Source organism: Urocampus carinirostris, chromosome 12, assembly GCF_059441175.1.
Source record: "Urocampus carinirostris isolate Australia breed hairy pipefish chromosome 12, RoL_Ucar_1.0, whole genome shotgun sequence".
Classification (NCBI taxonomy): domain Eukaryota; kingdom Metazoa; phylum Chordata; class Actinopteri; order Syngnathiformes; family Syngnathidae; genus Urocampus; species Urocampus carinirostris.
Window position 1 is genome coordinate 664723 of NC_142360.1, and position 24708 is coordinate 689430.

Below are 24708 nucleotides of genomic sequence, written 5' to 3' on the forward strand. Positions count from 1 at the left end.
TTTGATTGATGGTATGTTTTCTCCTTGGATTCGAAGTTGAAACCTGTTTATGACCTTCCCGCTCCTGATCACCATGCTTCTTGACTCTTTAGACTTGTATCTCATCCGAGCCCAGGTTGCTACCTCGTCAAGTGCCTTCAGGATCCATCTTGCTTGCACATGGGTCACTGTTGTAATAGTGAGGTCGTCCATAAAGCATCTTAACGGAGGTTGGCATTTGCCAGACCTCGTCATTGGCCCTCTGATCTCCTTCACCGCGGCAGTGATGAGTAGATTCATGCCCATAACAAACAGGATGGGGGAGATGGTGCACCCCGTGACGATCTCCTTCTCCAAGTCTTGCCACTGGGTGGTAAACTGGGTGGTTTGGAACCGAAACTTGAATCCACTGAAGTAGGAAGCGTTTATTCCCCTTATGTGCTGTGGGATATGGTAATGCTTCATCGCAGTGTTGATGAGATCATGGGGAATTGACCCATATGCATTGGCCAAGTCTAGCCAGGCGACTGTTAAGTCACCTTGCTTCTTGACTTTCTAGACTTGTATCTCATCCGAGCCCAGGTTGCTACCTCGTCAAGTGCCTTCAGGATCCATCTTGCTTGCACATGGGTCACTGTTGTAATAGTGAGGTCGTCCATAAAGCATCTTAACGGAGGTTGGCATTTGCCAGACCTCGTCATTGGCCCTCTGATCTCCTTCACCGCGGCAGTGATGAGTAGATTCATGCCCATAACAAACTGGATGGGGGAGATGGTGCACCCCGTGACGATCCCCTTCTCCAAGTCTTGCCACTGGGTGGTAAACTGGGTGGTTTGGAACCGAAACTTGAATCCACTGAAGTAGGAAGTGATCATTCCCCTTACGTGCTGTGGGATATGGTAATGCTTCATCGCAGTGTTGATGAGATCATGGGGAATTGACCCATATGCATTGGCCAAGTCTAGCCAGACGACTGTTAAGTCACCTTTCTGGATTGATGTGTATATATGTATATATACATACATATATACATACATATACTGTATATATATATATATATGGGAGTAGTAGGCGGAGTGTCAAACAAAGGTGCCAACGAAAGCTGCTTTAATGACATTTAAATTTGCAATCGAAACTTACAAAACAAACATGAGAGTGGCGCGAGCCGGCAGAATGAAAAACGGAACTTAACCCAGACTGCATTCCCATACCTTTTAAAGAGTCCCCCTAGGAACTCGCTAACTGAACAATGGTTCCATGGTTGAATTATGTAAAACCCACTACACAAGCCCCCCCAGAATTCACCCATAGTAAAAAAGTCTCTGTGCCTGGTTGGAATGCTGACCCGGCCACTGCGGGTACAAGAAGCTGGAACAGAGGGGGGGGGTGAGAGCTTGTGGACTCAGTTGGAGAGCCCACAGGGGCTGGGGGTGGAGGGTCAGAGTGGGAACCCACGGGGTGGGAGGGTCGTGCCGCAGGAGGACGGCCGCGCCGTGGGGCTTGGGCCAGTTACAATGGCTTGGACATATCCATGTGGGCAGGCTTAACCCTGTCCACGGAGACAGTCTCTGCCCTACCACCAATGTCCACGACCATGGTCTTGTCACCATGCTGCAGGACCTTAAACTGTCCATCATAGGGAGGGCGCAATGGTCCGCGGTGGGCATCGTGGCGAAAGAAGACAAAACCAGCCGAGCACAGGTTGGAGGGAACCCGTGAAACTGGCCTGCCGTGTCGCGATATGGGGATCGGCACAAGCGCTCCCGCAGTGCCCTGCAAGATGGACTTCTCCCTGGATGCGGCCCAGGGTGTCGTTGGGTCTGGGAAGAAATCACCTGGCACCCGCAGCACTTGACCGTAAACCAACTCAGCTGAAGAGCACTGAAGGTCCTCTTTGGGAGCGGTCCTCAGTCCCAGCATGACCCAGGGTAGCTTATCGACCCAGTCCCCATCGGTCAGGCCGGCGCGCAGTGGAACCGCTCGCACAACCCGTTAGCCTGGGGGTGGTAGGCAGTGGTGCGGTGAAGTTTGACTCCCAGGCCCTCGGCAACCATGTTCCACACCTCGGAGGTGAACTGTGCGCCCCTGTCAGATGAAAGGTCTGCAAGGGGTCCAAAACGGGCGACCCACGTGCCAGTGAACGCCCGGGCCACATATATATATATACAAAAATATTGTACATTATACAAAATAATATTGCTGAAATATTAGTCTGTATATTCATGCAGTTTTAATCACTTAAGATTTTTCAGTTCATATATTCTTCGTGGTTTGGTGTCCCGCCACAGTTGTAATGCCCTCTCATGGTCCAATTGCAGCAACGGAATTTCCATAGCTAATTTGTTTTTTTCATGTCGTTGTGCCGATCCAATGTGCTTTTCTGAAATTTCGTACTGCGAAATGATTTATGCAATCCAGTTTTTTTTGTCACGCTGGGTGCACGCATCACAGAACATGTAGCCCCCATTATCATCCACTCATAGCGTAACCAGGAATATAATAGAGTCCATTTTGGCAGAAAAGTCCTTTTCTTGTCAGGAGTATTTCTTTGTTTATTATCTTTCGTCGAATCGTTCTCTTCAAAACACGTGTTTTCCTTGCCTTTGCGGTCTTCTGAAGAATTTCTCCGCTGTTTTCTTGTGCCGGAATTATTGCCATTGTTACCACATTCTGTATTATGTTTCAACTCATTACCAACACTGAAGAAGTTAATTTTTTGTTGATTTGCACCTAATACCAACTGTTTTTTCGGAGGCATACTTCTCTTTCACTCGACAACCACCAAAACAATGACGCCATCTCGAAGCAACGAGATTTCGTTTGCTGAGATCGGCGCGAGACCAAAACAACAATGGCGGATCTGCCTGATGAAAAGTTTGGAGTGCGTTAAATCTTAAAACAAAGTAATCGGGTCATAATGACAATTTGGTGTCAAAAAAGTTGCGTCCTGGGGACGCATGTTGATTTGACACAATGCGTCCCCAGCAAAAACGATGCGTGTAGGACGCAGGGATGCGGGCAAACGAGAACACTGATATATATATGTATGTACAGTAAGACCTCGGTTATCGCGGTTAATGGGGACCAAAACCACCCGCAAAAACTGAAAATCTGCGAAGTAACAACGCCCCTTCAAAAAGAAAACCTTTTTTTTTTTTTTATTATTTTTTTTTTTAGATCCGTTTAATGGGGAGCAAAGCCACCCGCAAAAAGTGAAAATCTGCGAAGTAGCGACGTCGCTTCAAAAAGAAAAAAAAATCTCATCTCATCTCATTATCTGCACCGCTTATCCTTATTATTCGCGAGCAAGCCCCTAACCCGCGGGGCGGGTACTTTCGGGCGCGATACGCACGACACCGCGACGGCCTGTCGGAGTCAGATTTGGGCACAACACCGGCGCGCGGTTTTGGTGCGGCTTCCGCTTCACCGCCGTAAGCATAATAGTCTTTGAGATCCCGTCAGCAAACACGAGCTTTAACGTGCGCCACGAGCACCATGCTAAGCCGGGAAGGCTCTCGACATACTCTGGCCGTACTAATGATAATAATAATAATAATTTCCTTTGTATTGTCATTCTTTGTAACAATGTACACAGAACGAAATGTCGATACACCTGACCCGTTGTAGCGAGCCGATGCAGCCGCAGCCAACAGAGGGCGCCGCCATTTTACCAATTAGGTATGACTCGGCCGAGGCGCGAACCAGCGACCTCCCAGTCTCAAAGCGGGCACACTACCATCTAGGCTACTGAGTGTACTGGTAGCCCACGGCTGCCACTGCTGGGTCCACGCGGCTTCCGCTTCACCGCCCCCTAAGCCCCACAGGTCCCCCCTACCCCTCTCCCCCCCATCGAGGGCCGTGTAGAGCCATCGCGGCCTGAGCTGGAGACGTGACGTTGGTGACTTTTTCATCCGCGTTAACAAACGCATTTTGTAGAATACGATTGCGCTTTATTGTTTAAATAAACGCATTATATACACCACGATCGCCCAGTTACCGTATTTTCCGCACTATAGGGCGCACTGGGTTATAGGGCGCACCCCCAAAAAATATTTTTTGGTCCTATATCTTCCATAGATAAGGCGCACCGGATTATAAGGTGCTACAATGGGAACGTCGACAAAACAGTCAGATGATTCAGTCAAACTGATTACCCCTTTAAGATTCCCAAAGCTTGCAAAGAAGCAAATATGTGTCGTAGACACGTGCGGATACGGTGTCCGTACGATGTCACTCAAATGCATCATTTCAAATATCATTCGGAAGGTTAGTCTTGGGATTCAAGAAATGCCAACCATTCCTTAGTTTCTATTTTCTTTTTCGCTCGCAACTTTACTGTGCATATGACAATAAACACTTGGAATTGAGTTTAATTCACTCAACTCATCACAGCAACATCAAGATCGTTGTAAAACAAGCTACCCGGAAAATATAAAGCCACATTGCTCACCTAAGTTCTCACGTTCAATAATGATACGCATTCATGGTCTTCTTACAACCATGAGTGTAGTAAATCCAGGAGAGTAAAATATTTACAAATACAGACTAATGAAATATGTTTCTTTATGGCGTAGTTTAGCAAGCTTGCTATTCAGTCATTTTTTTTGGCCAATTGCAGGGTTTGTTTCGGCCCTCTAGCCTATCCGAGGCTCCGAATAACTTCAGCCAATAGCGATCGATTTAACGGATGATTGACACATCTTTTTCGGCCAATTGCAGGGTTTGTTTTGGCCCTCTAGCCAATCCGAGGCTCCGAATAACTTCAGCCAATAGTGATCGATTTAACGGATGATTGACACATCTTTTTTGGCCAATTGCAGGGTTTGTTTCGGCCCTCTAGCCTATCCGAGGCTCCGAATAACTTTAGCCAATAGCGATCGATTCAAATGATGATTGACGCATTGGTTAGCCAATGAAACGCCGGTATATAAATCCCAGCATACACCGCGGACTACTCCACGTTCGGGGGAAAATCGAGTCGGCGGCTGTTGCGTAAGTTGCGAGACCTTGCGATTTAATATTGAGCCATATATAAGGCGCACTGTATTATAAGGCGCATGGTCAGCTTTTGAAAAAAATTAAGACTTTTTAGGTGCGCCTTATAGTGTGGAAAATACGGTATTTTAATTAGCTCGCTTTATGGTTTCAATAAGGGTATTATATAGAATACGATCGCTTTTGTCGGAAGCGCCGCAGAATGCGCGTTTACGCGAGGGGGGGAGGATTCGGTACTGGAGTCGGATTTGGGCACAACAGCGGGAAATGAGAACGGCGCGCCGTGCTAGGGTCGTCGGCCGAGGGGGATTCCCGCAAAAAGTAGCGACGCCCCTTCCCCCATTTTTTTTTTTTTGGGGGGGGGGGTTTTGTTTTGTTTACCATTACAGACCGCGAAGCTCTGAATCCGCGAACGTCGAACCGCGAAGTAGCGAGGTCCCACTGTATATGTATGTATATATGTGTATATATATATATGTATATATATATATATATATATATATGTATATATGTAAATGTTTAAATATATGTATACCGTGTATATGTATACCGTAAATTCCGGACTATAGAGCGCACCTGATTATAAGCCGCACCCACCACATTTTAATGCGCCCACATTAGAATATGTAACACAATCACAAATTTAACCCAAACCCGATTGTAACTGAATATAAAGTACACAGTCCAAAAACCACAGCCGGCAAAATGAACGGAAAATTATACCGGTACTTAAGGTTTGATGCAGACCTGCAGAGTCCGGGTCCGGTTGAAAATAATCCAACCCAAAAAAATGTATATTTCCAAAGGTAAGGGTGGGAAAAATATGAATCCACTATTGTCCGCTACGTCCACAAACACGTCTCACGTTTACTCCACTTCCCGTCAGCCCCCGTTGTTTTCGCCACCTTTTTGATTCGCCGGTGAAAAACATATCAGAATAAGTCTCTAAAATAAATACATTACAAAAATATACAGTTGCAAATACATATTACACATATTTACAAAGAAAGACGGTACACCGAGAGTTTTCAAAGTTTTAATAATAATAATATAACTTTCATCCCAAACCGTGACTGTGACAGATAGCAACACGCTACTAGCAACACGCTCGCAAAACAGTAAACGGGTCTGTTAAAAAAATATACCGTACCTGTGAAAATCACTGTAAACCATCCTCATCTTCCTCCTCATAACTGACACCATCAAAGTCTTCTTCCTCAGTATCGGAAAGAAACTGTCATATAGATGTCGTCCCACGCTCCCTTATTCCAAAACACGTTAGCAACACGCTCGCAAAGTAAAGTTTACGTGCAATAGCTCTGTTTGCTTTTAGCTTGAAAGCTGCGTCATGTGCCTTTCTTTTTGCAATTTGCATGATGAGGGTAAGTTTACGCTAATTTAATTTGTGCACAAGCTAAGAAGTTGCAGTCTTCCTCTACGCTTATATTCCAGTGGTCTAAATCTTACCTTTTGTACTCGAGCGCCGCTGGCGGGCGTTAGAAAAATTACATAAATTGGCCGTATCAATGAATAAAGCCGCAGGGTTGAACGTTTGGGAAAAAAGTAGCGGCTTATAGTCCGGAATTAACGGTATATATATATATATACATATATGTATTTATATATGTATGTATATATATATATATATATATATATATATATATATATTTATATATATATATATATATATGTGTATATATATGTATCGTTCGTAATTAGGGCAGCGTCTGTATTATGAGACTTTGAGGAACAACCACCTTCTCTCAGTCAGAGCATTAAAGATGGGACGTGGCTGGGTCTTCGAACATGACAACACCGATTAATCTAGAGAAAATCTGTGTGGAAGAGTGGGCCAAGATCCCTCCTGCAGCGTGTGCAAACTTGGTGAAAAGCTATAGGAAATGTTTGACCTCTGTAATAAACTAAGGCTACTGTACCAACTATTAACCTTCATTTTCTCAGGTGTTCATATCCTTTTTTTCTTCACTGTGTATATATATATATATATATATATATATATATATATATATATATATATATATAGATATATAGATATATATATAGATATATAGATATATAGATGTATAGATATATAGCTATATAGATATATATAATATCGAGAGAGATAGAGAATTAGAAAATGTTGCGAAAAATATGTCTTTGGCACAGAGTAAGTTGATACAAATTGTATGTGGTATTAATCCGTGGTTTCCGCCGTCCCACAGATTACAGGACAGGGCCGTGTTTTACGCAAGTGAACAACCAGTTGTGCCAAGGCCAGTTGAGCGGCATCGTCTGCACCAAAACCTTGTGTTGCGCCACCATCGGGCGGGCATGGGGACACCCATGCGAGCAGTGCCCTTCCCAGCCGCACCCATGCCGACGCGGCTTCATCCCCAACATCCGCACCGGGGCCTGCCAAGGTCAGATGGAGGGATGGAGATTTTTTTAAAAATCTGTTTTATTTATTCCATAAACACACTATACATCGTTCAAAAATATCCCTTAAAAACTACGTCATTGGCAAAATAGTTGCATATTTTAAGTCTATGTTTTTTCTTAATTTTAGTGTTTTTGAATGCCCCCCTAGCATATTTTATATGGAGTAAAAGCTTAGATCACAAACATAAAACATTCATAAAGTCATTTCAAAGTACAACATACTGGCATTCAGTAACACTAAAAGAAACTGAGAAAAAACATTGAAAAGGTCAGCAAATGTTACTTTTTTAGAGCAAGTGCAGGGAAATAAATATGGAATCACTCACTTCTGAGGAAAACAAATTAGAATCAGTGCATTTTGAGTAGAAAATAAGGATACATCCAGTCAATTTCTTTTCCTTAATTGGCCACCTGGCTTAGATTAGGTCTGCTCGTTAGTCAGCAGTTAAAAACAGTGCAGTTATCACACCTTGGAGGGCTCCTGGACTATGTGGATTGGCAAGAAGAATGGCTCAACAAAAGAGATGTCTCTTAAGACCAAAGACAGGATCGTCAAACTTCTTGAAGAAGGTAACTCTACGCATATGGTTGCCAAAGATGTGGGCTGTATCGAAGATTTGGACCAAGTTCAAACAGCGTCTGGAGGGTCCAAAGCATGACCAACTTGGAGCCGAGGTGCTTAACTTGTTTGGGTGTTTGGGCATATGGGTTGGCCATGGTCAAATATTTTGTGTTTTTTCCTTTTTCTTTTGTTTTTTTGTGTATGTGTTTGTCTTGCTCTCTGTCACCCCTCTCGCGGGAAATGACCAGGGTAGACAGACAGATAGACAAACAGCATGGGAATGTTGTTAAAGTAAAGCGCAAAGGTAGGCCAAGGAAGACATGTCGGTGTCGACACAAACAACTAAAGGCCATCTCTCTTGAAAACATAAAATGCACAAGACAAATTACCGTAAATTCCGGACTATAGAGCGCACCTGAATATAAGCCGCACCCACAATATTTTGAGAGGATAGTCACTTTTGTACTTACACAAGCCGCACCTGTATATAAGCCCCATGCGCCCAAATTAAAATATGTAACGTAATCATAAAACTAACCCAAACCCAACTTTGAGTCCCGCGATTTTAACTGAACACGAAGTTCACAGTTCAAAAACCACAGCCGGTAAAATAACAGAAAACGATACCGGTAGTTAACATTGGTTGCAGACCTGCAGAGTCCGGGTCCCGTTAAAAGTAATCAAAGGAAAAAAAGTGTATATTTCCAAAGGTAAGGGTGGGAAAAATATATATCCACTATTGTCTGCTGTGTCCACAAACACTCACCTTTATCGGTCCCCACTTCCCGTCATCCCCCTCGTCTGTTACGCCCCTTCTTTTATTGGTCAGTGCAAGACTTATCAGAATAAGTGTCCAAAATAAATACAAATACATTACAAAATATACAGATGCAAATACATATTATACATGGTTACAGATATTTACAAAGAAAGACGGTACACCTAGAGAGTTTTCAAAGCTTTAATGATAATATTATAACTTTCATCCAAACCGTGCCTGTAAAGGGTAGCAAAACGCTACTAGAAACAGAGTGAACCGATCTGTTAAAAAAAAAAACCCATTCTTGCAGAAACCACGGTAAACCGTCCTCATCTACCTCCTTATAATCGACGTAATCAAAGTTGTCTTTCCCAGTATGGGTAAGAGACTTTGTCATATAGACGACGTTCCACGCTCCCTTAATCAAAAACACGCTAGCAACACGCTCGCAAGGTAATTTACCTTGCGTGCAGTAGCTCTGTTTCCTTCTTTATCGGACTGGTCAATTGCGTTTAGCTTGTAAGCTGCGTCATGTGCCTTGAATTCGAGTGCCGCTGGCGGCTGTTAGAAAAATTACATAAATTGGCCGCATCACTGAATAAGCCGCAGGGTTGAAAGTTTGGGAAAAAAGTAGCGGCTTATAGTCCGGAATTTACGGTAAGAGGAAATGGGAGGAAGTTGAAGTCAATGAATGTGACAGAACTGAGCAAAATCCCCTTAAGATAATGGCATCTTCCATAAGTATCTGCGTTGGACCAGGTGATGATGCTGGAACTTTTGTTTGGTGCCATTCTGATGAGATTTACAGAGAAGACAGAAGAAAACACAATCACAATTCCCATAGTCCTTAATTACATGGGGCTGCATGTCAGGCAAAGGCACTGGGCAGATTGCTGTGGTCAAATCTGCAATAAATGCACAAGCTTACATTGACATTTTGGACAGTTTTCTTATTCTTTCTATGGAAAAAATGTTTGGGGATATTAAACTAATTTGCCAAGATGACAATCTGTGATGGAATCAGAAGAAAATTGTTCACAGCAAGGCTCCAACCTGAAAAGATGATCTGTCAACTGCAATCAAAGAGAGTTTGCACCTGATGATAAAGAATACTGTTTGTCACTCATCACGTCCATGCCTCAGAGACTGCACACTGTCATAAAAGCCAAAGGTGGTGCAACTAAATACTAGTGATTTTGATTTCTATTTCTTTCTTTTTTTTCATGATTGCATATATTTTTTTCTTAGAATGAAGTGATTCCACATTTTTTTCTTGTGCTTGGTCTATAAAAGTAGCATTTACTGAATTTTTTTTAATTCATACCTTTTAGTGTTTCTGAATGCCAAGAAATTGCACTTTTGAGTTTGTTCTACGGATTAAAAAATGTCAGAGTGAGTACTTGTCAAAGTCTGATGATTCCATACTTTTTGCTAGGGTTTGTGTATGTATGTACAGTGGTACCTCGCTACTTCGCGGTTCGATGTTCGCGGCTTCAGAGCTTCGCGGTCTGTAATGGTTAAAAAATAATTTTAAAAATTTCGGCGTAGGTCACTCCCGGGCCGCGCGACGGAGCGAGTTTGGCGGACGCGGCCTCACCCTGATAAGGATAAGCGGTGCATGATGAGATGAGATGAATTTATTTATTTATTTATTTTTTTTGAAGGGGCGTCGTTACTTCGCAGATTTTCACTTTTAGCTGGTGGTTTTGGTCCCCATTAACCGGGTCTAAAAAATAATAATTAAAAAAAAAAGTAATTTTTTTTTTTTTTTTTTTTTTTAAGGTGCGCCGCTACTTCGTGGATTTTCACTTATCGCGGGTGGTTATGGTCCCCATTAACCGCGATAACTGAGGTCCTACCTTATGTGTGTGTGTGTGTGTGTGTATGTATGTATGTATGTATGTATGTATGTATGTATATATACATATATAATATGTGTGTGTGAGCGTATATTTTATTTTTTTTAACATAGAGTGCTCATTTTGGGTATTATTGTTCCTTGACCTCAGCAAAAAAAGATTTATTAAAATGTAACTTTCAGTCTAATTTTGACTTATTTTAATCTTTGCAGATGTGGACGAGTGCCAAGCCATCCCGAATCTCTGCGCTGGAGGCAACTGCATCAACACTGTCGGATCTTACGAGTGCAAATGCCCTGCCGGCCACCGGCAAAGTGAAAAGAGCCACAAATGTGAAGGTCAGTCCTATCATGATAGCGTTGTTTGTATTTTTGGGGCTTCCCAAGTAGAAAGTACTTCAAATTTGGAATACGGGTTGCATTTAATCCATTGAGTTGATTTCCAATTCCGGGTTATCGAGTGGCGGGAATTTTGTGTTGCTCACGTCGTCGCTTCTACGAGATTGTTTCAGATTACGAGATTCCTACTATAGCAGAATTCTGGATTGAGAATTTTTTATCTTGAACAGTTGAAAAGTTTCGGGTAAGTATCTCGGACGATTGGCGCAAGGCAAGTGCCGCGCACAATTGTTTTACAGTCGGAAGCTGCTGCCGATCGTTGTTGAAGGGCATCCCCTCCCACGGCTGCTAAGACGCTCTTTGGCATCTGACGCTTAAAAGCCCTAAACGGCATGATAATCGCGGTGAGCCATTTATGACGCATAACAAGTTCAGCCCCCTAGCTAGTCCCACTCCACCCCGGTCTACTGGCTCCCGCACCCTAGTTATAGGTGACTCCATCACCCGTAACATAAAGCTTAGCACCCCAGCCACGGTTATGTGTATTTCTGGGGCCAGAGCATTGAGGCTAATTTGAGGGAGCTGACGAGCAAACCTAGACACCATGACAGGGCTAGCTACACCGATATAGTCATTCACGTCGGCTATAATGATACTAGAATGAGACAATCTGAGATTACAAAGAAAAATATTGCTAGAACCTGTAATCTCGCCACAAAGATGAGTCGGCATCGAGTAATTGTCTCTGGCCCCTTGCCTGCGAGAGGCAATGATGAGAGGTTTAGCAGACTAGTCTCGCTAAACCGGTGGCTGGCATGTTTTTGCAATAAGAAGGGATTTAGGTTTGTGGATAACTGGCCTGCTTTCTGGGGCCGACCTGACCTGCTGAGGAGAGACGGCCTTCACCCTAACTGGGAAGGTGCTCTCACTCTTTCTAAAAATATAGATTACTGTTTAAGCTTTCCATGACAGGGTACACTAGTGCAGGCCAGGTCACAGGTGATTAGTGAACCTGTAACCATGGGTGTGGAGTCTGTAACGCTAGAGCTAACTAGCGCTATGCTAGATTCATGCAATTCACATAGATTTTGTAGTTTAGAGCGTTCTACTGACTGCACCATACACCCTGATTTAAACTCTTCTATAGCATCTTCTTCTGTGCTTCTTACCTCTGTTTCTCCCTTGTTAGGTGAGGAGGGAGAAGAAATAACATTATTTTCTACCAATAGTCATCCTGCTACTCCACCTGTCAACAATATTCCTGTGGTATGGAATTCGGGCCGCATCTGCCGTCATGCAAGGCACAACACCCGGGACCGGCAGTATAATCCTGTGGAGGTTACCATTAAGGTTTCAAAACTCGCGAAAGGTTTCAGCTCAGTCCACAGTGCTGAAGCTTGGCCTTCTGAATATTAGATCACTAGCCTCCAAGGCTTTACTTGTCAATGACCTTATTAATTAACACAATCTTAACCTTATTGGCCTTTGTGAGACCTGGTTAAAACCAAATGAGTTTGTAGTGTTAAATGAGGCTTCTCCCCCTAACTTTGTGAGTTCGCACTTGGCACGACAATGCAAAAAAGGTGGAGGTGTTGCTCTTATATCGGAAGATAAGTTGAAATTTACTCCTAATACCCCTACTAGTTTTAAAACGTTTGAAGCACTTGTTATGAGGTCCTTAATGTCAACACCAATTTATGTAGTTGTTGTGTATCGCCCACCTGGACCATACTCAAATTTTTTGGAAGAATTTTCGGAACTGTTAACAGACTTAGTAACTTATGCGGACAATGTTGTAATTATTGGTGATTTTAATGTTCACATAAACTCCCCATCAAATTCACTTGCAATTGCATTTAAGTCACTGATTGATACATTTGGTTTCAATCAAATGGTCGATGTGCCCACTCATAAAGATGGGAACACTCTAGATCTCGTCCTGACCCGTGGCGTAGTAGCCTCAAATGTTACAGTGTTACCGTATCCTAATGCCATCTCTGATCACTATCTTGTCAAATGTGAGGTGCTGTTTAATGGTTACTGTGATAAGGAAAATTTAGGCTTTAGCAGTCGCAATATCCGCCCTAAAACGGTGTTAGCCTTAAAAGAATTATTACCTACGGTAACTGCAGCCTTCCCTTCGTACACTGGGTCTGTTGACTCACTTCCAAACAACTTCAATACTGCTTTGGTTAATGTTCTTGATTCTGTGGCGCCCCTAAAGTATAAATTCCGACCCAAGAAGAATACACCTTGGTTTACTGAAGAAACTAGGTTACTCAAACAAAGTTGCAGAAAAATTGAACGAAAATGGCGCACTACTAAGCTGGAGGTTTTTCGACTGGCCTGGTGTGACAGTTTGCTGAAATATAAAGTATCTCTTGCCTCAGCTAAAGCTTCGTTTTTCTCTAAGATTTTTGTTAAACATAAGAATAATCCGAAATTTTTGTTTGACACAGTGGCGAAACTTACCAGACAACAACTTAACCCAATTGGTTGTACTTATTCTGCTAACGACATTATGGAATTTTTTAATAAAAAGATTCAACTAATCAGGAATGAAATTTTAAAAGAACGCTCTGTTTCCTCCCCCTATATCAAAGATGTGGAGGTGTTAGGTATGGACCGTGTCGGCGGTTGTTCAGAAACATTCTCCAGTTTCAATGATTTGTCACTTGATAATCTAACACAGATGGTCAGTAGGGCCAAACAAACTACATGCCTGCTTGATCCGTTTCCAGCTTCACTGGTGAAAGATCTGTTTGGGATCTTAGGACCATCAGTTTTAAATATTATTAATATATCGCTATCCTCGGGTATTGTTCCTGTAGCCTTCAAGTTTGCCGTCATTAAACCCACGCTTAAGCGACCTAACCTTGACCCAGGAAGCCTAGGTAATTATAGGCCGGTGTCAAACCTGCCATTTTTTGCGAAATTACTTGAAAAGGTCGTTGCACAGCAGCTAAATGACTTCATGTCAGAAAATACCCTTTTGGAAACTGTCCAGTCAGCATTTAGGGCAAATCACTCTACTGAGACAGCCCTGGCTAAAGTAACCAATGATCTCCTTTTAACAATAGATTCCGGTGCCTCATCAATGTTACTGCTGCTGGATCTCAGCGCTGCTTTTGATACGGTCGACCACAACATATTATTGGTTCGTCTAGAACGCACTGGTATCTCAGGAACTGTACTCTCGTGGTTTAGGTCCTACCTGTCAGACAGGATGCAATGTGTTAACTATGGCAATCTGATCTCTAAACAATCTAATGTCCCCTGTGGTGTTCCTCAAGGCTCTGTACTTGGCCCCCTTCTTTTTAGTTTTTATATGATCCCGCTTGGTGACATTAACGCAAGTATGATATTAGTTTCCATTGCTATGCAGATGACACTCAACTGTATGTGCCACTGGAAAAAACTGGACATTTAAGTATTAGAAATCTGGAGGCTTGCCTTACTGAGATTCAAAGATGGATGTCAAATAATTTTTTACGCCTTAACCCAGAAAAACTGAAATGTTGATTATTGGTCCAGCTCACTGTCGTCAGTTGTTTTCAAACACTACCCTGAACCTAGACAAATGTAATATCACCCATAGTGACTCGGTCAAAAATCTAGGTGTTGTATTTGATCCTAATCTGTCGTTTCAGTTACACGTGAAAAATATTACTAGAATAGCTTTCTACCACCTCCGTAATATTGTGAAGATTTGTTCGATGCTGTCCCAATCAGATGCAGAGATTTTAATTCATGCGTCTATTACTTCTCGGCTTGATTACTGTAATGTATTGCTTTCTGGTCTCCCGATGTCTAGCATTAAAAGTTTGCAGCTGGTTCAGAATGCGGCAGCTAAACTTTTGACTAAGACCAAAAAGTTTGAGCATATTACTCCTGTATTGGCCAACTTGCACTGGCTCCCAGTCCACTTAAGGTGTGACTTTAAGGTTCTCTTATTAACATATAAATGTTTGCATGGGCTTGCACCCTCTTATCTCTCCGATTTGATTTCCCCCTATGTTCCTGCACGGAGTCTGCACTCGGAAAATGCCGGTCTACTTGTGACTCCGAGAGCCAAGAAGTCTGCAGTCTCGAGAGCGTTCTCCATCCGGGCCCCGGTGTTATGGAATGCCCTGCCTCTGGAGATAAGATCTGCAACCTCAACGGAAGTTTTTAAATCGAGGCTTAAGACACACTTCTATTCCAAAGCATATGATTAATGCCCACCTCATATTCTGTTTTGTCCTGTCTTTTTCCGACGCCTGCCTGGCTGATACGAAGTAGAAGGATGATTTGAGATGGGTCAGCGGACCAGCGTCTGACCTGCAGCATGTCAACCCCTGCATTTACCAGCTGGCAGAGACGGGAGGCAGCGTCGTGGCAGTCATAGACTTTCTGGACTGGTTTGTAGGCTGGGGGCGTCAATGTCTTGCACTTTCCGGACATTTTCAACATCTTACCTAATGTTTACTATTATGTGTACAGTAATGCTAATTGTAATTCACCCTGGTCAATCCTGGAAGGGGGATTACCACATGTGAGGTCCTTTCTCAAGGTTTCTCTTTTCTCCTCACACTGAGGTTTTTGAGTTGTTCCTTGCCTGCAGCTGGTTTAAGATCAGGTAATTGTGTAATTTTGTAATTGTAATCCTGTACAGTCCTTTGAGACATTTTTGTGATTAAGGGCTATATAAATAAATGTGACTTGACTTGACTTGAGTAAGTTTTTGGGACATTTTGTACTTCTGGGAGTCTTTTTAAATCACTATACATTTTACTTTTACCTGAGTAGATTTGTAAAGAAGAAACAATACTACGATACATTTTGCTACATTTAAGCCGTTTTTTCGTTACTTAAATCTGCTTCAAGTAAGTACGCGCAGTCCTTTGTTTGCTTTTCTTTCTCTCCAGTGAGAGCCACTGTGCAGCCCATGCCCCGCCCTTTTTAAAGGAGCAACTTACATACCAAGCAGGTGGCTGTTTAGTTAGTAATTTTTCCAATGGATTCATAAACGGTTTTAATAATGATGTAAAATATGACAACAACAAGTTATTTTGGGGACGGGTCTCTTATGAACCTTTGGCTACAACCTGTCACTCCGATTTTCTTTTCAGGTGATTTCTTCATTATGTGATGTGATTTTTGTTGCAACATGACTAAAAAGAAAACGGGAAAAAAACTATGTTAATCCCAAGCATGACCTGAATTTTAGGTTCGGGGCAGATTGGACTTCTTTTTCGCTGACTTTTTCTTAAATTAACCACCCGTCATTGGTCTTTGTTTCTTTTTTTCTGCGTCTGTTCGCTCGCACTAGGAGGACAGAATCCATTGCGGGATCATCCTTAAAGAGAAAAAAAGACAAAGAATAGTGACGCATGATTATTTAAAAAAAAGGCAGCGAGAAAGGAGCCCCCCTGCTCTCTAGTCTTCACAGATAAAATATGAAAATTCGGGTTTGATTAAGGCTTAGGCCCTCAATAAGGTTAATTTTTCAGGTTCAGGCTGGGTAAGGCTTCAATACTCATAAGGGCCGGGTCGTGTCGAGCTAGATTTTTTAGGCCTTACTTCTTCTACTTTCTTTAGGGAAAAAAGGAAATTGTTACAAGAATATTAGTCAGTCTGGGATCTTCTAGCTCAGCTCAGGATCTGACTGAGGTTTTTAGGTCCACTTAAGATTATTTTTGGCTCATCAAAGCACCTGGTTTTAATGGTCCTATGGCGTCAGTCTGCACTTAACATTTTCCTTTTTCCTTCCATCTACCCTCTATGTGCCTTCCCTTCTGTTTGACTGATATTTTGAACCAGTCACGTGATCGGTCTTTCTGAAACACTTTTATAGCCTCGACGAGCCGAAATAGTCCTTGCCAAAATGCATTGGCACACAATTCCGATGAGGAAACTCGGTGTACCAACTGCATGGGCACTAAAGCTGTAATTATGCCTGCGGTGCTGCCGTAATTGTGTATGAATAAGAGCCACACGTCATAAAAATGTGATAAAGCATCGAACTGGAGTCTGGATTTTTTTCCCAGTTCGATCCCAACCCTGGTAAATAACTCTGGGTCATTTCTTGTGGTGTCATAAAGCTGAACGACTCTCAGGGGTCGTCACCGATTCATTCCAGAGATCATTGAGTTCTTTGCTATATGGAACTTTAATTGAATTAGCAGCTGTGGATGTTTGTGCATCCAAGCCCCCTCCTTGAATGTAATTGCTGGAGTGACATCATGCACTGATTGACTGAGGTGCTCAACTCTATATTACCTTCAAATAATAATAATAATAATAATAATAATAAGGACCTCCGCTAAAGAAAATCACAATATAATAGAGCCCTGGGATACAACATGAATCCGTAAGATGAAACTGCCATATGGCGGGGGATAGAAACCTATGGTAAGTAGCTAATGTGTTCTGAACTCTCATTCCCCTAGATACAGACATTAAAATAACAAAATAGTTTATCTTAAGTAATACTTATGTGTAATTTACATGCCTACGATTGAATATCTTTATAAATATAAAGGGAAACATGAAATTCTATTTACCTGATGTGTGATGTGACTTGAGCTGGTCGAGTTGAGTAGCGGGTGGATGCGAAAATCAAACTGATTATAAAACATTCCTTCTTCGTATGTCTTCTTGAGATTTCTTCCAAAACGTGCTATTGCTGGATTGACATCATTCACTGTGTGTATGTATGTATATGTATAATTATTTATTTATATGTTATAATTTATCCTAATTATAATTATTTATATATATTTTAAATCATTTTTCATTTGTAAAGGATACTTTTAAATGTTTTTATGATTCAAATTCATTTACCCTTTTTTTTTTTTGCTTCTGCCGTTTGAATTGAAATTATAGCACCTTTCTTCAATATCATTGATTCATCGAATGAAAAAAAAAGACAGATAATAATAAAAAAAAAGAATACTTCTAAGGAGTTAATTTTTCTGCCTTTGACCTAAAGAAACAGTTTATCTCATTTTATGGAGTTTTAAATATTATTCAATAATTCCTAAAAATGTTTTTCTTGTAAAATAAGAATTAAATTCTTTAATATAAAGAAAAATGGTCCATTCATGACTTAGAGCTTAAATTTTTGTTTATTTGAAACAAATTGTTGTAAAGATAAATAATAAAATACAAAAAAATACATTTAGAATGAACAAAGGGATCTGCCAGTGAAAGAAGCAAATTTTACAATGAAATATTTGACTTATTTTATGAAATGATGTCCACAATTTTGCAATTTGACAGACATTGACGAATGTGGCACCATGCCCGGCGTGTGCGACGGAGGCGAGTGCACCAACACGGCAGGAAGTTACGTTTGCACCTGCCCAAGAGGTTATGTGTCCAGCACTGATGGCTCCAGATGTGTGGGTGAGTGGCCACCAGAATAAAGCCCAAATAAGAAAATACTAGGATGTACTAAATGCTACAAAGGCGAGCTCCGAGGTGGGCCACGCTGATTGCCAAGCACTGCAAACCATTGACGGAGGGTGAATTTATTAAAGACTGTTCAAAGAATGCCATGCTAAAAAGTCGGCCCAAACGCAGTTTCAGCTTACCAAATCTGGCCCATTTTGTGAAAAGATTGGACACTCCTGGCTGAGGGATATTCATTTTCACTGACTGTAGACGAGAAATGGACCTCTTACAAGTTTTTCCCGAAATACCTTTTCTTAAAAATACATATGTCCCTCTGCTCTCATGTTTCTGTTAGCTACCTTTTGGCCAAACTCACATGTTATCACTGCAGAGTTAATGCTATAAAGTTCAGCAGTTTCAATTCATGAACACATATAATGTGTGTGACATTTAAATCATTTAAACCCCTAACAATCTGACAGTCTGTATATCATTGGAAAGCCTAAACTCTTACGATTCAAGATACGATGACCATTTCAAAATATACTCATTACAGAAAAATCACGATCGGTCTGAAACAAGATACCCGAAAAGAGTAAATTCAGTGGAGCTCACCAATAAGTCCCCTGGGAAGTCATCTGATGAGTTGATGTTCTGCAAACATGGAGTCATTCCATCAAGGAACACCCAGTGAATCAAATCGAGTAAAATACATACTCCAAAAAAATCCGCCTAAAAGCATTTCTGTATCGTTGATGCATCTAAAAAACAAAAACAAACAAACTAATTTCCAATATAGCCGTTCGCCTCTGACCTTTCCACTGACCCCACTTTCTGCCATTTGCAGGATTTTTTCACGGTCCACACCCCGCATTAGCTTATAAGAGCCAGTAATGATAAAACAGAGATCGCTTCCTTTAGCTCTGAATATATTTAGCCAGTAGTAACCAATTGAAATGATGATTGACATACTGTTTACCCAATGATATCCCAAAAGAAAGATGCATAGAAATTTACTTGGTATTCAAATTAGACCCCAAAATAAATGTGCGTAAGGCCGCTGGTAATTCATTTTAAGGCACTATTCTTGCGCGTAAGTGTGCACAATCGTTGATTGACTTCTGGAAAAAGAAGTCAAATATTTACAACTCTTTCCCGTTATCTAAAAAAAAAATGGCAATGGAAAATACGCGGTTGCAAAGGTTTTAGTGCTGTCTCCTAAAGGCCCGAACCTACCCCTAGAAAAAAAAGTAAAACACAATGTCTAGTTTTTCAGATAGTGTATCTGGGACAAAACTTCAGAGTGTTACCTTTCAAAAGAAACCAGAAGTGCCTATATTTTCCAACCAGTTCAAGAACAGGATTCAATTTTACTTTGGGTACATCTTGGATTGGGATTATACGACCTGTAATGGGTAATGCCTTTTTTTTGTTTTATCATAATTTAATGTATGAAACACTTTAAACCAGCATTTTGTAATCTGCCTGCCAGTTATTTAGCATTTTATAATGTATCTTTTTTAGCAAGTCAGTGCGAAATCTGTTTTTTTTCTCCGTTGTTTAATTTTCGTTTTCCAGCTCAGCGTTTCTGGTTTTAATTTCGTAACCAAATTTTCATTTCAGTATAGCTCTAGAAAATACTTAATACTGCAGTTTTTGCTTGGATGCAAAAAGAAAATAGACAGGACACTAACTCATCATCTGCAAGGCCCAAAGTTAACCGAACTTGAAAAATTTCATCCATGCATCGGAGCATTGTCATACCAAAACAAAAGCGGGCTTTTTCCACATGTATATTCAATAATTGGAAGCACAAGGCATCGAAAAGGTCAACAGGTAGCAAGCAAGTCATCCAACTTGAACTTGAACGGGGATCATGATTCGAAGTGCACTCTACAATATACTTGGATTAAAAATAACCCAAGTTTGGGTCATAAATGGACGAGTGCAAAACTTGGGTCTATTTTACCCAATCTCCGGTGTCGTTATGCAGAAACAACCCCCACTAAAAACATGTAATGTTTGTGTTTTTTTGTACAAAAGAATTCAGCTAAAAGAAAGATTATTTTACTCAAAGTAATCATATTTTTTCCTATGAAGTTCATTTTATATTAAACATTTTGTTTAGAACAACCCAAAGAATTAGTTCAAATTATATAAAAAGACACGGAAAAATGGGTCAAATTGACCCAATGGGGCAAGGCTGTGCGGTGTCCTCATGCTCCCACTTGCCCAATCTTTTCTTCTTGTTCAATTGGTGCCATCCTGATTGTGTTTCACAAGGACAACATCTCATTTTATTGTGATTCAGCATGTTTTATTTCCTTTGTTTGCCCATAATAATGGGTCTAAAGAAAGTGATAAGGGGAAGTAAAAGTGGAAAACTGAAAGATCAAAAGTAAATGATAGATAAGTGTCTGACATCAAAGCGCTGCTTAAAATATTTTATTTAAAATTGTTGAATTTTTTTGATATTTTTAACATTGTTTTGTTTTTTTCTTCATTACCAACACATTAATATTTATTATGAACACATCTCTTACCACACCATGGATGGAGTGGTGAGAGAGGTGAATGCAAGAGTATTTGGCAGAGGTGTAGAGATGATTGAAAAGTGGAACGGTGTGGCAGGTAAGTCGGTTGTTGTTTGCTGATGACACAGCACTTGTGGCTGATTCTGAGGAAAATTTGAGAAGGTTGGTGATGGAGTTTGGAAGGGTGTGTGATAGGCGCAAGTTGTATGAATGTTGGCAAGAGTAAGGTGATGACGTCTTCACGTGAAGAAGTGGGCATGGTGTTGGAAATACGGTTGAATGGACAGGTACTGGAAGAAGTTGAAAGCTTTAGGTGCTTAGGTTGTGGTGTGGCTGTAGTTGGTGGAATGGAGTGTGAGGTATTGCACAGAGTGAATCAAGGAAGCAAGGTTTTGGGTGCTCTGAGGAGAGTGATGAGTAACAAGAATATGAGTATGGATGTTAAGATAAGACTGTATGAGAGTGTGACTGTGTTGTATGGTACAGAGACTGGGAACCTGAACGCAGATTTGAGAAGGAAATTAAATGTTTTTGAGATGAAGTATTTGAGGAGTATATTAGGATTTACAAGATTGGATGGTTTGAAAAATGAAATTGTGAGAGACAGAACTGGAGTAGTAGTGGAACTTAGCAAGCATGTGGATAAGAGAGTACTCGGTTTGTTTGGACACATGGAGAGGATGGATGAGGAGTGAATGTAGAAGAGGATCTACAGAGCAGAAGTAAATGGAAAGAGACCAAGAGGAAAGCCGCAATTGACGTGAATGGATGGCACTGGAGGTAAGAGGTCTAAATATAGTGGAAGCTAGAGCTCTTGTTATGGTGATAGGAATGAGTAGAGAGGTGTTGTGAAAGGATAGTGGGATGTTCGGATGGTTGTAAGGGATGGGCAGGGCACCTGTATGATGCGGCAGGGGTAAACCAGTGAAAGCTGTCGAGCCCTGCTGTCGAACATAAGTGTGTATTGTGTCACCCTGACCCGAGTGACATGGCCGCTTTCTTGTGTCCCGTTTCATCTGGATGGACAAAAGCATGACCAACTTGGGTGCCGAGGTGCTTAACTTGTTCATGTGTTTGGGCATTTGGGTTGGCCATGGTCAATATTTTTTTGCATTTTTTGCTACTCTTTCCTTTTTTCTTTTCTTTGTTTTTGTGTTTGTCTTGGTGTAGATTGTCAGGGTAGATATATAGATAGATGGATCAACACATTTGAATAATTAGGGTTGCTAGACTTTCCTTCAGTATTTTCTGTACGTGTTTCTCTTCGTACGTGGCTATTTTTTTGCAGTTGGTTTTGTGCAGTCGACTTATATGCGATGTAGGCTTATATTTGAGTACATAGTGATTATATCGTTGAGCCAGACCTTAAAAACGGTGATGTGGTGTCAATTGGGCCTTTCGGAACAGACACATGTCTTGGGTCTACCCGCAACATGGGTCAGATACGTTTACTCTGGACCATGGGAAAGTCTACATTTAATGAGAAGTGGCTGTCAGACCAAAGCTTTACGCCAAGCTGTGCCAGGTAATGTGTACGAGGGACAGGGTTGGGTAGGGTTACTTTAACTTGATTACTTTCAATTACTTTTGGATTACTCAAATACCAAATATGCTAAGAAAAAACAAAAGAAACTTAATATGAATAAAATTACCAAATTTTGTGCAGGCTTGGGGAGTAACGGAATACATGGAATGGCAAAAATTATATTGGCAAGCTGTATGGATTTTTTTTCATTTTGTTTCTGTCGCATTTTATGTTAGTTTTGCCGGAGATCAAAGCCAGGAGAGAAAGCTTACCACGTGTTGTGAGTCATAATTTTATTTATATATATTTAGTTTCTTTTGTCTTTTATTAGCATATTTGGTATTGGAGTAATCCAAAAGTAATTGAAAGTAATCAAGTTAAAGTAACCCTACCCAACCCTGACGAGATATGATGTATTGTGCGCAAAAAATATTAGTGTTTTTTTGTTTTGTTTGTTTTAATTGTGTTTTTTTGCCGATGTTGTCTTGAATTTGATTTTAAAAGTCTTGAATATAACTTGCCTTAAGCTGTAAAAACCCTGAATAATTTTGGATACTGCTAGCTTTAACTCGAAGAAAATCCCAAAATACTCAAATTATCCGACAAAGGGCCTGACAGTAATCAGAGCCGAATGCCCCGTCACATGCTAGAAGCCAAGGAAAAGGAATGGCTGTAGTCCGCCGGGCTCTATAAACACTTACTCTGGAAGGAAAACATACGCCGGCATGGTGGCGCAACGTGATCTGCCTTCTGCTTCCAATTAAAAACCTTCGTCATCCTCATCGCTAAAATCTTGCCAAGGGATTCGCAGGACGTTGGGGGGTCTGGTTTCCACTTCTTCTCAAATGCACCATGTATGTTTGTGGAATTCAAAGATTGGATGACATGTTAAGGTGGAATGGAAATGATTCCTTCGACTGCTGGCTCACTTCACTTATTCATGCAGACTTCTATATACTGTACTGTTACAAATAAGAGCCCTTTCCTTTTTTCTTTGGGTGAGAAAATGCTTCCTTTGCCTATTGCTAACTCCTATTGACCGTTTTAGTTTGACGTCACGCGCATATTCAGAAATAGACAGTCGGCCATACTGGTTGGGTGCTTCAGACTGTTTGATGTTATCACAGGTCTACAACAATTTTGTTGGACTTTTGAAAGAAAGTAGAATGTGTACGGTGTTGTTAACTTCTAAGTACCGGAACTTATTAAAATTGATCCAATATGGCGGCGCACACAGATGTAGCAGCTCTTGGGTCTCAAGTCATGTTTATTTGTATAGCCCTTTATCACAAGGAGTCTCAAAGAGCTGCACAGACCACTGATTATTGCAAACTTAGGACTATTATGACACCATCCACAGATCGAAAACCTACATGAGGGCGGGGACAAACTCAAAACCTCCCATTTAGTAATTTTCTTATGTACACAAAAAAGCCCTGAAAGTTCGTCGTTCTAGATAGATAGATAGATAGATAGATAGATACTTTATTCATCCCCGTAGGGAAATTCACACTTCCAGCAGTCTACCCCGTTGTTTAATAACAGATGAACATGATGCCCTAGGGGTGCTTGTAGCGAAGTGGATGACGTCACGCCAGTCCAAAAATTCGACATCCCTGCGGCGGATGGAAAACTTTTCTTTGTGAAAATCCAGGGATACACCACCTCGTGTTAGCAAGTCCGCCTCCTCTCCGATTCCCCCCGGCTTTCGTGTCTCTGTTTAGCGGCGTTGAAGCCGGATTGCTCCGGGTAGCTCCGGGTGGCTACACGTTAGCGTCCGGAATGCTAAACGTGAGCCACGTTTCCGCAAAACACAGCAACTGCGCTCCCTGTGCGCTTCGATGTTTTCCACCAGCACTCGATGATCTTATTTGGTCGTGAGTTCGCATTTACCATGATTACGGATGGTACCGAAGACTTATAACGCCGCTAGCCGCTTCGCTAGCTCCGGCTTTTCCTCCACGATAGGCCCCTTCATCACGCCGGCACGAGAATTTTTCAGGGCAAGGAGTTGAAATTCCTTGAATACACGCATTTCTTGTGCGTTAAAACCCATGTCCATAGGATAGAAGTAATCCATAGTGTAGTTGTCAAAACGGGAAGAAAAAACACCGAAGATAGGAGCAGACAATAAAACAATAGGGCAGCTGCTGGAAAAGGCAGCCGCTCGTGGCAGCGCCGCTCTCTATCTACACATACATTGGCATTACACCAATACACCCGACAGTAGCTTGTAGACATCGGTTACTGACATCGATACAACATCATAGACGAATTGTCAAGACCATCGGGTGCTCCACGCATTGTTATGAACTCCGGAAAGATACTGAAACGTGT

At 41.5% G+C, this 24708-nt stretch overlaps 1 protein-coding gene across 1 annotated transcript in view; it reads left to right on the forward strand.

Annotated features, from left to right (window-relative positions):
• LOC148354600 (fibrillin-2-like) overlaps positions 1–24708 on the forward strand; it is a 153172-nt gene that overhangs the window by 39154 nt on the left and 89310 nt on the right. Inside the window, exons 7-9 of the mRNA XM_088348774.1 lie at positions 7200–7397; positions 10810–10935; positions 18199–18324. Of these exons, the coding sequence (XP_088204900.1) occupies positions 7200–7397; positions 10810–10935; positions 18199–18324 (450 nt within the window). The remainder of the gene's footprint in view (positions 1–7199; positions 7398–10809; positions 10936–18198; positions 18325–24708) is intronic.